The sequence below is a fragment of the Acanthochromis polyacanthus genome, chromosome 8 (assembly GCF_021347895.1).
Source record: "Acanthochromis polyacanthus isolate Apoly-LR-REF ecotype Palm Island chromosome 8, KAUST_Apoly_ChrSc, whole genome shotgun sequence".
Taxonomy (NCBI): Eukaryota; Metazoa; Chordata; class Actinopteri; family Pomacentridae; genus Acanthochromis; species Acanthochromis polyacanthus.
Window position 1 is genome coordinate 21,703,434 of NC_067120.1, and position 17,836 is coordinate 21,721,269.

Here is a 17,836-nt window from a genome sequence, read left to right on the forward strand (position 1 = left end):
TTTGTGTTCGGCTGCAGTTTTGCTTTTTTAATAAGCAGATGAATTTTCCCCCATAAAGTCTTTTTTTCCTTACAACCATAGACATGTTTATATCATTAAAAAAGAAATATAACACAAATTGCACCTTATATATACATAACCGTGTCCAGAGTGGCGCAGACAAACAGACACAATGCATCTTTTTTTTCTCGCTTTGTAGCACAAAAATGACTGACCGAGGCCTGTTAAAATGTTGTCATGGTTAATAGTAGATAATGAACCGTACAGAGGATAATATATCCTTTAATAACAGATTCTTTAAAACCAATGTACATCCCAAATGCATGATCATAAATAGTACATACACTGTGTATAAAAGAGGAACAAAAACAACCAGAGAAAGCAGAGCATGCCTTCCAGTGACAGGTACATTCACTTTTTTCTTTTTTTTTTTTTTCTCTTACTTACAGAATGACATACGGACAGCTTTGACGTACACCACAAACAGCATCCCATCAAATATCAGCTTTAAGATATCTGACCAGGGATCAGTTTTGTCCCTTCAGCTCACCTTTTGTCTGAACAAGTCTACAGTTTACACGGCAAGTCTCCACACCTGCATTAAAACTGAAATCAGCACAGTCATCGCTGAAACTTCCAGCTTCAAGGAAATTAACACTGATTGTTTTGGTGAGATCCGAGCAAAGGTCACTCAGAAGTATCTGATCAAAGACGCAGCAAGCAAGGAGAGATATTGCAGCTTTAGTATAGAGACATCATTGCTCTTAAGCTACTGAGTAGAGGCCCACAAAACTCAACGTTACACCGACTGTTACGATACTGTGTGGACAGAAAAGGACTTAAGATTATGCCGAAACAGGAAGGCGGTCTGAGTTAGTTGCTACTAGTTTTTGTCTGGATAACGCAGATTAAATGCTACTTTTCACAGCCAGAGCCGGAGGAGAAGAGGATGGAAGAGCGAGGAAGAAGAAGAAGAGAGTATTTTGCATGGCTCAGAGGACATCATGGACGGTTTGAGCGTGCAGATGAGTGCAACAGTTCCTCCACAGGTTCAATGAAACTCAGACTAATAAAGCCTTTTCTTAAGTTAGTTAGTTTTAGTGTCTCTTGATGGCTGTGGAGTCTTTTTTCACCCTTACATGAAGAACATTTACGGGGAAACACTGGTGTAGGCGTGTGTAGCCTACACATGCACAAAGTGGGAGCTGACAGTGGAAGGAATTATTCATTCAGACACGCAACCAAATACAGATGGGAGAGGAAAAGATGGCTTTCATCTGAACCAAAAAAAACATGAAATCATATTGACAACTAAAACATGACATCTTTGATATCAATACCAACACCTATAATACAGCAATAATATATATTAAAAAATTCAAGTTCTGATGCAGTAACACTGATGTTTCTGAATTAAACAGAAGAAAAATAATTGAAGGTTGCAGGGGAAGGGAAATACCAAACACTTACGGCTGACTGAAACTTTAGGTCAAGTTCATGTGACACCTGACGCCGTGAACACGGATCGGCGACTTTTCCTTCTATTATTTCTCAGGAGAACACCCCAAAACGGTTTCTGTTCACTGTGAAACAGGAAAAGAGAAAAACCGGCGGTAAACCAAGTAAAACCACCACAGAAACAAAAGTGGAACCTGAATTCCAGACACTTCACTTTGCAAAACAGGAAATAGAGACTATTCAACGATGAACAACCCAGGAGCAGCACTGCACTTTCTTTCTATTTACACTTTTTTCCTCTGTAACATAATAATAATTATAATAATAACAATATGTAACATACAGCTGTAACAGATTTCGACACAGTCTCTTCAAACTGATGAAGGAAAAAGTGTGATGGACAAGCATGCAGCCTCGTGGCTGGTGTGTCCTGTGTAAACGTGAAAAGCAGAATTAGCTTGGCGCTGGTAACAGACAAAATGTCCGCCAGTTCAGTTCAGTATGGCTACATTTCTTCTGGGTGGCTTTCACCACCTGCCCACATGCTAAAAAATAAAGACGGGGCACTGTATGATTTGGCTTTGCAGGTGTGGGCTTTTCTATCCATGTCTCACCACCTGTCCTTCCCTTCGTCTCCTCTGACCGACCCCCGGTGCTCCAGCAGGGGTCAAACAGTGCTCAGATCAGAGGGTCAATAAACACCATCGCTCACGTCTCTTCACTCCACCTTTCTGCTGCTTTGTCCATCTGTGCCAAACCTCAATTCTCTCTTTTTTGTCACATCTTTCCACTTTGACCGGAACCAGGGGAGGGGGGGTGGTGCACCGAGGAGGGGCAGCAGGCGACACTGAGTGTAACCCTCACCCAGTGACCAGCCTCATTCAACCCCGGACTCTGCCCCCTCCCCTTCTCACACCCTCCTCCGCTCGAAAAGGTTGGCGCCTGGCGTTCTGTCGTCCGTCAGCATCACACCATGAACTCATTGCTGCCGTACAGAACCAGCTGCTGTGGCCCTGAGCCGAAGTCCGAATCCCTCCGGTGGCTTCCCGAGGGCTCGCGTGGTGAGCTGCGGCTCAGTCGGAGCCTGTGGCGCGTCTTGCCGGTTTTGTTGCCCCCCTCTGCCTCTGCCAGCGGGGCCCCGAGGCCACAGGAAGTGAGCAGGGGCCCAGAGGAGGAGGAGCGGAACCGATAGTGAGGGGACGGAGAACCGGAGGCGTTAGAGGAGAGAGAGGAGGAAGGGTGGTAGGAGGAGGAGATGGTAGAGGTGGAGTCTGCCGAGTCCTGGGAGTCGGGCTGGCGGCGCAGAGCTCGTCTGCTCTTTGCCTCGGACTTTCTGGATCGGTATGTGCCACGATCTGTGGAGAAATAAATAGAACGTACACCCCCTGTCAAAAGTTTTAGGACACTGTCTCATTCAAATAAAGTAGAACCTGTCCTACAACTTTTGACAGGGGGTGTATCTACCAAATTTGGTACACAAATGCAGCACATCAGGCTGAACAAAAAAGTCAGTGACAGCCACATTCCAAACCCAACAGGAAGTGAGATATTTTGCGATGAATGTCAGATTTTGCCCATTTTTCATTTTTTTCTAGAGCGAACTCCTCCTAGGGGGAAACTCCAATTCACCTCAAATTTGTCCAGTACATACAGGAGGTCTTAATGAGCAAAAGTTATTAAAATCTTTTTCCAAAGTCAAAGGGCATGTCCATGGCGGCCTCTGGAATTTTGATCCTGAACATGCTCCAATCTGCCTGAAACTTTACATGTATGATCAGAGTCCTGCCCTGATCACATCCATATGATGAAGACACCCCCTGTCAAAAGTTCTAGGACAGGTTCTACTTTATTTGAATGAAACAGTGTCCTAAAACTTTTGATAGGGGGTGTACATGTAAATTGATATATTACAATATATTTTTCTAAATGGGCCTGATTTAGGTAGCTAAGATACATTTTGCAGCTTCTGTACTGATCCTTCTGTCTGCTTCTGAAACCTGAGGACACGCTGACCACCTTCCACTGTAGATGATACACTGAACCTGGACAAGCGCCTCATACAACTTCAGTTCAAAGAAGCCAAACTATTCCTTTAAAAACAGTTAGAGTGTGCAAGTAAAATCCATCCATTTTCTATCACTGCTTAATCCTCATTCGGGTCACGGGGGCTAAAGTCTATCCCAGGTGACTTAGGGTGAAGGCAGAGGTCACCAGTCTATCACAGGGCTACGGTGAAGGGTTTAGTTCAGGCTACTGGACTTAGTTGCCTGAACTAAACCCTTCACCTTAAGATGACCTGGATGAATGAGAACCTTCACAGACATCACAGGGCTACATATAGAGACAAATAAGCACACTCACATTCACACCCAATGACAATTTAGAATCACCAATTAATCTCAGCATGTTTTTGGACTGTGGGAGGAAGCTGGAGAACCTGGAGAAAACCCACAGGGAGAACTTACAAACTCCCAGGCCAGGACATGCAGCGAGGATCTTCCAGCTGTGAGGCGACAGCGTTACCACTGTGCAGCCCTCCATGTAAAATAAAACTAGAATATCTTTAGTGATTCAGTGATGTTTTGGCCCAGTACCTGCTGCAGTCTTCTTAAGGAAGAAGCAACTTATCGCACACAAACATACCAGAGGGGTCTGAGGTGGCTCCCTCCGTCTCCATGGTGATGTTCTCAGAGCTGTCTGCTGTGCCGATAGAGGCTTCAGATTCAGGCGTCTCATCATCAGACGCCCGCGGCTCAAGGATCAACATTTCATAGGTCAGCTCCTCTCTGCCCAGATACAAATCAAAAGTCAGTTGGTGTTTCATCCAAAGCAGCTCATTTACATTTGAACTTTTGGCCATTTATTGTTGCAGGTAACTTCCTGCAAATCTAAGAGATCCTTGTAAAACACAGACAGACAACAAAAAGAACCAAGCAGACTGACACTCTGATTAAGTAAAAGCAGTATTTGCACCACTGACTGAACAATGCATCAGCTAAAGTGGATGTCCAGCTGAGAACTATGGAACATGGCGTACTTTTCTTTCTGCAGACTCTCGATCTGCTCTGTGAGGATTCGCTCCTCCTGCTGCATCGCCAGCTGCTGCTGCTCGTTCAGCCCAGCGTCTGCTGCATCCTCTCCTCCTCCTCCTCCTCCTCCTCCTCCTCCTGCAGTCTCTCCATCCATCAGAGAGGGCGCTCTGGGGCTGAGGGGAGGCGAGGGTGTGTGGCTGCTGCTTTGCCGGACACGACTTTTGCCCTGGAAGTTCACACACACACACGAACATATCACAGAGTGAATGTGGAAGATGACACTGCTAACACTGCTAACAGAGACAGGAACAGAGCTATGGACTTGCTATAGACAAGGTTGGATGTTTTGACCACATACTGACTATACACACACACAGACCACAACATATATATTAAAACACCATTAGGTCTTCTGATTGTCACTCTGCACACACACAAACACACTTTCATCTACACACAGGTAGGGATTACCTTAAGTTTAGCTGTGTTAGGCTGCATGTTAATACATTGTAAAGCAGAAACAGAAAGCAAAGAGCGATCAGTCGAGCTCCTGTTAGCGGGATGCTCTCTCTGAGCGTTCACCACAAACAAACATTTAGCAAAGACAAAACCATGGTGACAGCTGCAGTTATACCACACCTGTCTGAAATCTAAACATAAATACTACCTGCCCTCAGGGTCAGGATCACTGACTTAAATGCAACCAGAGCATGTAGGTGTAGCTACAAACATGCTAGGCTGTTCAAATCGGAGAGCTATATAATCTGAGAAAGACGAAGTATAAGTCAGTTCGTCAACGTTAGCAGTAGCTGTGCTTCAAAACTTACTTCGTGATTAGAGTCAGACTGATTTTAGTGGCTTGCTGTTTTCTGTGTGGTCGCTAGCCAATTTGACGGAGACTGAAAGGTTACCATCACTGCTAACTTTCCCATTATTCCTGAAGCTGCAGATGGACGGTGCCCAAAATGCCTTACACCTGCATTCTTTCCCATGGCCAGAAGGTGGTGACTCCTCTGGGTACAAAAGAAGGTCCAGGTGTGGAGGACTTTCTTTTAATGTATTATCTCAGTAACCATTTTTCTGGTAAGTTTTTTGTCACATTTGCTAGTTCCAAGTCGCCTTTAATGCAGCATGATGTCCATTTTGTTAATCATGGTCCCATTTAGAGTTAAATGGATGATAAAGCTGGATATGTTTTAGGGCACGGCTATTTTATGATTGACCAATTGCTGTAGTACTGCTGTGCATCAAGTTCTCGGTCATATCCACCTTTCACTTTTCACTTCCCATTACAAAAGAGGAAAATGGCAACAGCCAAATGCCAAAATCCAGAGCAGCCATCGATGAACCAATGGACGATGTCATGGTGACATATATATATATATATATATATATATAGTTAATGAAAATATCAAACAACAACTGATCAGTCTCAAGTGTTGAGCTATTAAAAAGTAAAATTCTCTACCTTCACCATATTTTTGACAGCAAATTTATATTTGTAAGAATTTGCCGCACACAAACAATGGCGTTCACTGTCCTTTGTCATAGTGGTATGTGTAAGACCATGACAGAAATCCATTTCAGATAATATCTATCTCTCCATCTATCTCTCTATTTAAAACTAAGCCAATAACTGTGACATTTCATCAAAATCTACATGTCATTTCAAATTCAACCAAACATAAAACTCTGGAACTAAGCAGAATCTAAAAAAAATAAGAATTCTGTGCTCAGTCACAACAGAGAACCATGAGTGACTGAATTATGACCAACAGGCATGTGGCAGTATGGGCTGAACTCCATATTATATTTACACAGAGTACTTTGGAGACAAGTATGCAAACAAACTATAAATCTTAGTAATGTATCTGTTGTATGTCCTGCCACCACTTTTTTGCCAGTACTGGTAAAACCTGTGAGCATTTGTAAAAATGTTGTACATGTTGATTCTAGGTTTAGTGGCATTATCCACAAATGGTTTTAGATTTTTCTTTCTTTTGTAAATGATTTATTACATTATTGCCATCATGCTACACAGAAGACATTTTTGAGGAGTCTCTATTTCTAGTCATGGTTGTGTTGTTTTCATAGAGGTGCAGGACTTTATATCGCAGTGGAAAATTTGCCCACAATAAATAAAAAAAGAATCAGGTAAAAAAAAATGTAGAGAACCCGCTGTACATTTTTGTAGTAGATCAGGGAACTATATTATATGACTTGCTTTGTTGCATAACCATGTATGCCAACCAACCGACCGGTAACAAAACAACAACACAAACAAAGAGTCAGACTTTTAACAGAAAACTAGTTTACAGACAGACGTGACGAGTACTGTGAGCAGATGTTACAGACAGTATGAGTGGACGCATCAAATAGACTGACAGGACGGGTGGTGGGCGGGCACATGGTGTGGGAGGGGCATACATACCGGGGTGGCAGTGCGGGTTATGCTCATAAACCTAACAGCAATTAGTACAGGTTTCTGGAAGGAGGGGTAGGGGGGAGGAAGGAAGGAAGGAAGGACAGGTTAGGGTTCGGGAGCGGTGAAAGTAACCGTGAAAGAGTGGGTTTGGTTATTTGCAGTTCAAAATATGTTTAGACAATTAGAGTCAACTGAGCTAAGCTTGGTTGGAAAGAGAAATAATTTAAGAAGGGCCAGTTCGTCAATTACACATTCAAATATTGTTACTTTACGACATAATCTTGGCAAGTTTTATCCAGATATCTCTAGACCTACAAGTTATTAAAACCATGCTCCCACTAGCTCAACAGGTTGAGCAAGCAATCTGTAAACTGGGGCTATAGTCCATTGGTTTGATTCCAGCCCATTCTCTCATTTTTCTTCCCACTTTCCTGTCTTCCTGTCACTACTATGCTGTCAATAAAGCTGGAAAAGTCACAAAAAATAACTGAGAAAAAAACACATGCTTCCTTGGAAAGTTTAGACACAACTGGCTTCTAGTGGAATTTGGTCAGCATCATCTGTCTGATTATTGGTTTACCGAAGTACATATTACACAGCATTATACTCCTTAGGAAGCACAGTAATTACGTTTCCTTGAATGTAGTAAAAGAAGTTGTACTCTATAATGTCACACGCTGTATGTGGAGTTAGGCACGAGCTGATTCTGTTTGCAGTGCAATCACAAAAAAACTCTCTGTCTTTACAGTTGAAACTTACCGTGAAAAAACACTAAAGCAGTGAAACAATCATGTTGAATTTTCCCAGTTTTAATAAAGATCAACAGTTTTGCCAGAACTTTGGATTTTGGTTTCACTGACTGATTTTTTTGCCATAGTATCCTATTATTGGAATGTATTAGTTGGAACATTAGCAACGCTGTCGTTTACTGCACGGTATTTCAGCTCACTATGCGTCTTTTCACATTGCATCCTTTGTGTTTTGTACATGTATATTTCTGTTGGAAGTAAACATAAATTATTGTAGATGCGCCCAAAAGTCCATCTTCTGTCACTGTAAGTCAGAGGGTAAAGGGAAGCTAGCAGTGGGAACAGGCATTGATAACAGAGGACTTCACATAGAAAAGTTATAAAATTAGCAACTGTTTTCTGTTGTGGAAATGTTTAAATTACATCCCATAGAGTGTGGCTTTTTGGTCAGCTTTTTGCTTGTGTTAGACAAACACAGCAAAATCTGTTGATGAAAGATGGACAGAGGAATGAACTCCTGCCATGGCCGTGTGAAAACCATGGCAGCTGGTCATGGGACTGAAAACTGTTTCCATTTAAATGATGAGTGAGAGGAACAAGGAGCAAAAACATCCACCAACAGGCAGCAAGGGCTAATGGTGAGAATATCTTCAGCAGTTTGATAACTTGAGTCTGGTCTTACCATGGACTTCCTGATGTGGGTTAGTCTGCTTTTGGCTTTGCTCTCTGCAAACTCCAGACTGCTGATGTCCTTCAGACGAGCTTTGTACTTGCTCATCTGCTCGTTGATGATCAGCTCCACACACCTACACACCACAGATGGTTGCAAAGGACAATTGTAAATCTATTACTATATATTTACATGCAGATATTTATTATTAATTTAACACCAGTTATCAAAATAATAGCACTTTTCAGACATGATATACATAGCTTTTCTGGCTTCATCAAATTAACTGACAGTGTTCAGTGCAATATTTGTTTGGTTTGGACAGTACATGAAGTGACGTATAATGGATAATAATGCTCAAATAAACAAAAGAATAAATCTAAATCAGTAGCCTAGTATACAGTAGCCTGATATATTTAAGGTTTTTGAAACACTGAAAATCCTGTTGATGCGTGATGATGCTCTAAACTGTACTTTACCAACAGTAAAATAAAAATTACTTGACAGCTGAGACAGAGTTCAGAATTGACCTGAGGACAACAGCTGTGTAACAGCTGACCTAAGTACAGCTGATAAACTGTGACTCTGTGTGACATCTGAGAAGTATACAGTGTGACTTGCTGCTAGAGATCCTGATCAAAATTGTCTCAATGTGATGAAGCTTCTGCTACTGTGCTGTGTGTAAATGCACACAACAGTCTCACTATGGAGTCAATCATATGGTCTGATATGTTGTGTTATTTTAGTGAAATATAATTTAAAATTTTTCCTGTTCACATCATTGCTAAACAGAATTTTAATTAAGTGTCTGGTCTGGTGTGTCATCCTCAGTGACTCAAAATATTCCATTTAATAATATATGGGCACTAGAAGAAATGGTACCACATCCAACAAAAATAGAAGAGAAAACTGCAAAGTGAAGTATTTCTATAAAAATGTAGTAAATACTCTATTTTGACCTGCAAGATTTCTCTGTCACGAACAGTTAATTTAAGCACAAACCCAGTTTAGTTTCAAGTATTAACATGTAAAGAGATAGAGGACTGTTTCTGGACGTACGCGGTGGTTTTGCTGATGTCTTGGACGCTCTGGAGCGGATCGATGGTGTCGGGGCAACGAAGGATGCAGGGAGCGAACACGATGGCGAGGGCGTTGGCTGACATCCTGTTTGTCTCCTCCTGCAGGGCGATCCTGTAACATACCACAATATAATCCTTTTAATCCTGACCTTGCTCCTTTGTAGATTATTACACCCATTCCCATCAAACACAACACTGAGAGGATAGCATGTGACTGGGACAGCTACCTCAGTGTTTTTAATAACTAATGAAAAAGAAACAAAGAGAATCTGAAACCACTGCAGCCTAGATTTTTTAAAGCTGACAATACAGACATTTTGCTCAAAGGCTAAAACATCATTCAGATCATATTTCAAATCCTCATGTCCAGATTCAGGCTGTCTTGCCTGCGGCTGAGCTGCTAAAGTTGATTCTTATCTCATCATTCACCTGACCAGATGGAAGATGAGGCGCTCCAGTGTGTTGAGGTGTGTCCTGCTGAGCTGGTCGATCACTGAATACACACCTCGGATCACCTCCCGCTTGTCTGGCTGACCTGAAAAGATAAAGAACACAAACACCAGAGTTCAGGCTCGTGTTTCTTCTGAAGCTGACGTGCAGGTGGAGGAGCCTCTGCACTGAAAAGCGGCAATAAAGGGTCACTGAGGTGCCTAATTATGAGCTTACCCATGGCTCTAAGGAACTCCTCGTACAGTTCAAAGGTCATGAGAGGGCTGGGCAGGTCACGGAGCCACTGTTTGAGCACGCTGGCAATGACATGGATGTTGTAGTCATCCAGGTTCACGCTGCTCACATCTAGCGGAGGAAGACAAGTTCAGACAAATAAATGTAACTTTTCTTCCCCCTTCCTCCTTTTTCATGGATGAGCTGCTAGTCTGTCTTGTGATCAAGCTTGGAATAACTACAACTGGACGGACTGCTGTGAAATTTTGCATAGACATCTGTGTTCTCTGGAGGATAACAACCAAGAAGTTCAGGTTTGTGGTTTATTTATAGTATCACTCTTTAGTGGACTGCCAAGAAAATTTCCAGGACTGTTATTTCCCCCTTCAGATGAATTCTAGTCAATTTTATTCACTATAAAAATTTCAGTTTATCCAACACTTTGGTTCATGACATTCCCAGCTGTGTTAGCTTTGTATTTACAAAACACAAGCAAATTAACATGTTAGTATGCTGACAAGAACAGCCTCAAACACCAGCTAGCAGGTTTCCATTTTTCCTTCTCCAACTGTACAATGAGCTGACACAAATAACTTTTAAATGTCAGGCATTTCATTACACTGATCTAATAGCTGACTGCTTATCAAGGCGCATACTGCATTAGTGTCAGTATCCTGAGAAGCAAACCTCTGTTTTGACTCCTGGCTGGCCGGACCATATGCTGCTAGTCTCTTTCTATTTATTTTATATTTTCCACAATCACTAACCAATAAACTCAGAAAATGACCAACAAAAAGGCTGTGAAAAACGCTGATTTCACTGCAGTGCTGCTAAATTAATTAACTGGCCATAAACGTTGGATATACTAAATGCAAAAATGTCTCAAAGATATGAAATGAAAGTATCTGAATGTACATGCATGTTTTATTGATTTTAGGGTCCATGCCGGTCTCACCTGTGTCCAGCCCCTGTCGGAGCTCTTTGATCTTATTGGTGGAGCCTGATTTCCTGTAGATCCCCTCTGTGTAGAGGCCGTGCATCTCGATGTAGTTGATAAGTTTCTCTACAAGTTGTGGCACTGTGCGTTCCTCACTGGTCAGACGAGACAACTCCACACCAAACTGCCGTGACGACAGCTCCGGGTCATACTTGGATACAAAAATACAAAAACAAAAATATGCCAGTGGGCCTACTGTGATGGACCTTTGATGGTCAGTTATGCTGACCAGTAACAATCAAATCTTTATAATAAAGGATACAGTCAGGAAACCCACTCAGTAAAGTCCATTATACAGGTACAAGTACTTGAAGTTTACGGTTTCAAAGAAGAAAGAATACAGAGTGATCAAAAAGTTCCAAGACTGTTTCAGGAGCATGTGCAATGAACACATCACGCTCACATGTGTGCAACGCATGTGTGAGCAGTCATAAATTACCACTGTATCAATAGCAGGACCCGTGGTACTGTCAGTTTTGCAAGTGGTAAAAGTATGTATCTGCTATTTCTATACAAACTGAGGCACAGAAGATGACGTTACATTCTGTGTCAGTCAGCAGCAAGGATGAATCTGAGGATGCGGATCATCATCGATGATGACAGGTGGATCTGCAGCACCACCAGGAGAAGAAATTGCAGTTTTCACGATAAAGAGGTACAGTTTACAAAACTGGAAAAGGTGCTTTACATCAAAAGCACCAGCAGCATGCTCATTGTTTTCTTCAACATTCACATGGCTGTGCACCCAGAATTTATCCCTCAGGTCAGACGGTCAAGGCAGAGTTCTGCTGTAATGTCCTCAGTGTGTCTGAAGGAGAACATACGACTATGTGATCTGTGGCGAGATGGTAGGCTGATGCTCCCATGTGCTGCCTGCTCACAGCAAAGTGACTACACACTGGTATATTGTCCACAACAACACAATTATTCCTCCCCACCTGCTGTACTCCCCAGACTTGACTCTCATCCCCAAAATGAAATTCAAGCTGATGGGTCACTGTTTGGACACAGTTTAGTAGATTTAGCTCATCACAGATGGTGCGTGACGTGATAGGACTTCCAGGACGTGTTAAAAATGTTGCAGAAGTGCTGGGAGAACTGTAACGCTGCACAGGGAGACTATTTTAATGGGGATGACGGGAACATTTTTATAGACAGTCTTGTAACCGTTTGATCAACATTTGTAGAATCAAACCTTAGCGTTTGTGACTGTAACTGATCTAGACTAAAGGCAGAATATTATATCAAGAAAAAGAGGAAATTTCAATATTAATAGATCGCCAGAAATTTAACTGGAAAAGGAGGATTGATAAGTTTGATTGCTTTCAAGTTTAGAATCCCCAGCAGATGCACTGCAGGCACACTGTAAACTTGCATTCAGATCACACTACACTGGGTCCACGTCTGCTGTTGTCTTCATCCATAAACACATCGCAGCATCAAGACAAGAAAACATCCACCTACCTTTTTACTGCACTTGGTGGTCATCTTGGAGCAGCACTTCCTGTGGCAGGCGTAGCGACACACTGCAGACAAAAGACAACACAATCAGACTGATGGCATCTCCACAACCCCCTCGCAACCTCGATAAAAACAGCTGCGGTGAGTCACGACGTCAAAGGCTCGGGTAATGTCGAGGCAGCACAGACTTTGTCTGCTCTCTGAGCCGCGGTCAGAAAGTGCAGAAGGAGCTCAGTAATCAGATAGAAGACAGATTTATGACACGAGCAGGAGGTTTAATCAGATTTTGCTGACACTCAAGCACGCAGGGAAAGTGTGTTAGTTTTGTGAGTATGAACACTTATTGTGTGTGTGTGTGTGTGTGTGTGTTAAAGGAGTAGGAGGGGGTGTAATATGCCATGTGGGTGGAAATAAAAACTACACACAGGCGTGAGTGCCTGTGGGTAAGTGAGTTAGGAGAACATTAGGAACTGCTGGTGTTGTGTGGATCTGTGTGTGTGTCTGCGTGTGATCCTGGCCAGACTTGCAGATCCTTACAGCTCACTTTGAGACTGAATACAAATGTAAAAAACAAAGCACTGCTGACAGAACAATGAGAACAGTTGGTAGTTGGACAACCGCATCAATAAGCACCGAAAAGTGACATCTGACAGCATTTAGTGACGATACGTGACATTTAGGATTCTTTATGTACTTGTATGCAGTTTCTAACATAAATTAATATCATATAATCATAGGATGTTTATTTTAATCCATACTGTCTTTGCATAACTTTACCTTAGTTTGAATTAATCATGAGAGCAACATGTTTTGTAGTAGCTGCTAAATAGAGAGTTTATTATATCTTTCATATAGATTCACTCCAGGTCCATCACCATGTATAAAACACAATCTGAATAATTTCTATTTGATACAGTTGTTATATTATATATATGGTTAAACTATATGATAACAAATTCTTCAAAAGACACCAACACCTAATTTTTGATTAAAAAATTGAATTAAAATGTATTTAATTTATTAATATTCAGATATGTTTAATTTCTGAATGATTATTATGAGACACAAGTGGGTTGTAAAATTCCATTTCACACTGACGTCAGTCGCACGTTGGACAAGGACCGACTTTCTAAACTTGCTGTTACAAATCCAGCATGCAGACAAGCGACTGACATACTGAGACCCCAAAACGTGTGAATTTTCCAAGATAATTCTTCAGATTTGATGCTAACTGTCAATAAATCCTCAATATACTGATCATTCCATCACCGCTACAAAACATAAATATATTGAGCAATAGGAAAAAATACAGGAATTTTCACAAGATAACTTGAACAACTCTATTAGGAAAGAATAAATCACTCAAGAATCATTTGAGTGATTGCATAGGTGAGTGTATTTGCAAGGAAAATAAAATTATTTTTTTTAAAAAAAGATGAAAAATTGCACATGCACATATTACAATGTCAATGCTGAAATAATATGTATAAATCTTATTTGCATTTATAAATATGTGTGCGTGTGTTTGGAGGATCCTCACATTTGCAGACGCAGGCTCGGTCCATCATCCAGATGAGGGAGGAGCAGTACTCGCAGTAGGTGGGGATGCTGTACTGGGTGGACTTGAAGATGTGGCCATTATGTTCTTCCACCTGCAGAGGGCAGTAGAGGCACCAGTCAGCTCGACAAGTATGAAAGTTAGTTTTGTTCTGTTCTAATCTAAATGCCGTATTTCAAAGTGTTTATGAATTTCCAACTCACAATGTCAGTTTCCTTCTTTCTCGACTTCTTACGCTCACGTTTAGGAGCCTGAGAAGAGAAAGAGACAAATGTGTTACCTTAATAAGAGTAGACATTATAATAATTCACAGTATTAAATAGTTTAATGTATTAATATTAAGTGAAGCTTAACAACCAATGCAAATATTCTGCTGTTGTCCTTTAATGAATCCATCCAGTTTTTAACTTTCTCACCCTGCCGATGGTTCCTTCCATGGGCTTATACTCGGTCATGAATTCATCCAGGAAGACCTTGAAGGTGTTGACCCACACCTTCACAGGCGACTCGCTCCAGTCTCTCTGCTCCAGACGCATGGTCTTCTCCAGAATGTGCTCGAACAACGCATAGAGATCCTTGTAACGGATGCTCTTCCCATCATCCATCTGTTGGTGAGGGAAAAGGAAGCGTGCACTGATGTGTGACCTGCATCATGAGATGCTCCAAGCAGCGGAAAGCACCCATCCATCCATTCTCTATACACTGCTTTATCCTCACTAGGGTCGCAGGGGGTGCTGGAGTCTATCTCAGCTGACTCGGGCGAAGGCAGGGGACACCCTGGACAGGTCGCCAGTCTGTCACAGGGCTACATATACAGACAAACAATCACACTCGCATTCACACCTACAGGCAATTTAGAGTAACCAATTAACCTCAGCATATTTTTGGACTGTGGGAGGAAGCCGGAGTACCCAGAGAAAACCCACGCATACACAGGGAGAACATGCAAACTCCATGCAGAAAGATCCCAGGCCCACCCCGGGATTTGAACCGGGAACCTTCTTGCTGCAAGGTGAAAGTGCTAACCACTACGCCACTGTGCAGCCCCAGCGGAAAGCAAACATAGAAAAAAGATTGTTGAAAACTCACTGCCAGGGCGGTAGAGTACGAGTTGAAGATGTTGATCCTGAACTCCTTCAGTGCTTTCTTGAAGACAACATCCACCATGGTGTCCTTTTTACCATCTTCAGAATCCAAGTCAGCGATCTGGAGGGACAAATAGTGATGTTTTTCAGGATTCATTGCTAAAACGGTTCCTTTGATATTACACACTGGTATTAAATTTACTGAATGCTTGATGTAAAAATAATATTTATGGACAACAGCTGAGGGCCTCCCTGGTTTTGTTCAAGCATAGTTCCAAATTTGCCTAAGCTGTAAACTGAACATCAGCTGTGTGCTGGGAGCAAACCTGGATGCCACCAGGGCTGGAACCACACAAATCTGAGTTTGGGTGAAGTTCACCCATGGCTGTTAGTGTGAGTAAAGTGTGCACATGTTTGCCCTCTGACCTTCTTCATGAGGAAGTCGTTCATACTGCGATAGTCGTGGGCTGAGGTGAGGATGTGCAGGGCGTCGTTCTGCCACTGGGCAGGTTCCAGAGCGATGCTGCTGATCTTCACGCTGCGACGCCTCCTCATTTTAGGAGACGGCTCCTTGTTCTCCTTACTGTCCCTGACCGCCCGAGAGGGAGCCGCCTCCAAATCTGGACTGTGTGGAGGAGACAGGCCTTCTGGGAGACAAAGACGGAGAAGCTGTAAATTTAGGTAATCCTGAAGTGAAAGATACAAGTCCCTTAAGGAAAAAAGTTTTTCCAATATATACATTATTAGTATTCTTTACTTTATAATTTGCTGCTTTTCTATTTTCGTTCATGACCTCTGAACCTCTTGTGGAGGAGGGCAGAACATTTTCTGTTCTTTACCTGCAGGGGAAATTTATGTTTACAGCTCTGGAATTTGTCCATATGTATGTGTCTGTGTGTATGTGTTTGCAAATCTACACTCAACGCCTAAAGACAGCATAGTTCATTTCTTCTTCTTTTACCATGGGTCTCTCCAGTGTCGCTCCTGCTGGCCTGCTTCTCTCTCGACATTTTTTTCTCGCCGTGTTTTGTTTTACTCCAGAATCGCATCTTCCCTCTCATCCTGCTAAACATAAAACTGTTATTTTAATAATACACAAACGCGCACCACAAAAAAAGAGAACAAAGTCAATGCAAGACTATCAGTGAATGCTTCTACTAGTCCAACACTAAACATGTCACTTATCTTTTCTTACAGTACAGTAAAAGCTGATGATTTAGCTATTAAAGCAGACTTTTTTCTGTAGATGTATACAGAGATGCTCTAGGGGATTTACCTTCCATCTTGACTGGAGGTTTTCCTCAGGACCTCGACCTTGCCCAGATCCCCTGACGACATGGTCTTATGGATCTTCTTCTGGTCTTTGTGAGATGACTAGAGAGCAGACAATGGCATACAGTGAAAAAGTGCACAAAATATTTTAAAATTGACTTTAGGCTTCAGATTTGTCCAGGATGCTGTGGACTTTGATGGGGGGAGTTTAGTGAGAGTCTCCAGGAACTCAGCTTCCTGTTAAACAGAGGTTAGTTCCTCTATGTGAACTACTGGAGGACACGTCGTATTGAACGTAAACTATGTTATAGAGTGATACTGTTTGTTCAGTGAATTTTTTCTATGACATCCTATTGAGTACAGTATTCACAATATGAGACTGTTACATTAAATCCTGGACATAACTACACATTTAAAGGTCCCATATGGTGAAAGTATGTTTTTATAGTGTTTTTTGGTTAAACATGGAGACGTATACTGCAAGCTGTTAACATATGAAAATATTTACCTCTGCCATACTTCAAGCCCCCCTCAACTAGAAAGCCTCCCAACCTTATAAGCGAGCAAGAATTCTGCTGAGGTAATACATTTCAGCTGACCAATATTCATCCAGCTTAAACTCTATAATCCTGCCCTCTCACTGAGAGATGAGTCAACAGGTTTATTTACTTGCTAGAGCTGCTTCTGCTAACTGAAAAATGTCTCAGCGACAGCCAAAGCTCACCAAATGCTCTGCTGCTGGTTACAAGAGTGAAAGCAATCTCTTCATGCACTCCTGAGGAACTGAAGATTTTTTTTTATTGATGGCAATGTCACCACAACAATAGGCTGTGTGGCTAATATAGCTAACCTTACCATTAGTTTTGATCCTATGTTCACGTCAGAGGTCTTTAGAAACTAACACTGAAGGATATTCAGAGATGGTGGAAAATTTAATATCAAATTGAGATCAAATTGATTGCTGAGAGAAAATCAAAAGTGATAGAAAGTCTTGATCTCACACACTTGATCATATCTTTGTCAGCTACCTCACTGTCAATCACAGACCCATAGAGAGTCTTCTTCTTGAAGCGGGTGTAGACACCAGCAGCTCAGCTGCATTTAAAGCTACATACACCAATACAGATTGTTTAGACAAGGACTACAATTAGGGTGTAAACAGTCACGGTGAAATGAACCAACTCTTTGTAGTACTGTGAACTAAAAGTTATAAATACTCATTCCAGGGACATGAGTAATTTTCATTAATTTGCTGAAAGGGGGTAGCCTAGCCGCGCTAGACAACCCACGGCAACGAATTTAATTCTCTGCCAGGGTGGGTCTAGTTACCCTCCATAAGGCTGGAGGTTGGACGCTCCTAAAACTGGCCGGACCAATCACCATGAAG

General features: G+C 42.0%; 1 protein-coding gene across 12 annotated transcripts in view; it reads right to left on the bottom strand.

Annotated features, from left to right (window-relative positions):
- The window catches only part of LOC110966119 (unconventional myosin-IXAa-like), a 156,368-nt gene continuing 138,532 nt past the window's right edge, over positions 1-17,836 (bottom strand). For 5 of the 12 annotated variants that reach the window (XM_051952624.1, XM_051952621.1, XM_051952619.1 and 2 more), the window contains 18 exons: positions 16,454-16,551; positions 16,139-16,242; positions 15,604-15,824; positions 15,182-15,298; positions 14,509-14,697; positions 14,296-14,343; positions 14,075-14,186; positions 12,538-12,599; positions 11,032-11,224; positions 10,080-10,208; positions 9,843-9,948; positions 9,394-9,525; positions 8,347-8,470; positions 6,922-6,975; positions 4,962-4,982; positions 4,496-4,716; positions 4,102-4,244; positions 1-2,813 (listed from right to left, as the gene is read on the bottom strand). In XM_051952624.1, the coding sequence (XP_051808584.1) occupies positions 2,425-2,813; positions 4,102-4,244; positions 4,496-4,716; positions 4,962-4,982; positions 6,922-6,975; positions 8,347-8,470; positions 9,394-9,525; positions 9,843-9,948; positions 10,080-10,208; positions 11,032-11,224; positions 12,538-12,599; positions 14,075-14,186; positions 14,296-14,343; positions 14,509-14,697; positions 15,182-15,298; positions 15,604-15,824; positions 16,139-16,242; positions 16,454-16,551 (2,463 nt within the window). In that variant the 3' untranslated portion in view covers positions 1-2,424. The remainder of the gene's footprint in view (positions 2,814-4,101; positions 4,245-4,495; positions 4,717-4,961; positions 4,983-6,921; positions 6,976-8,346; positions 8,471-9,393; positions 9,526-9,842; positions 9,949-10,079; positions 10,209-11,031; positions 11,225-12,537; positions 12,600-14,074; positions 14,187-14,295; positions 14,344-14,508; positions 14,698-15,181; positions 15,299-15,603; positions 15,825-16,138; positions 16,243-16,453; positions 16,552-17,836) is intronic. The other 7 variants (XM_051952626.1, XM_051952618.1, XM_051952625.1 and 4 more) reach the window with 5 other exon arrangements.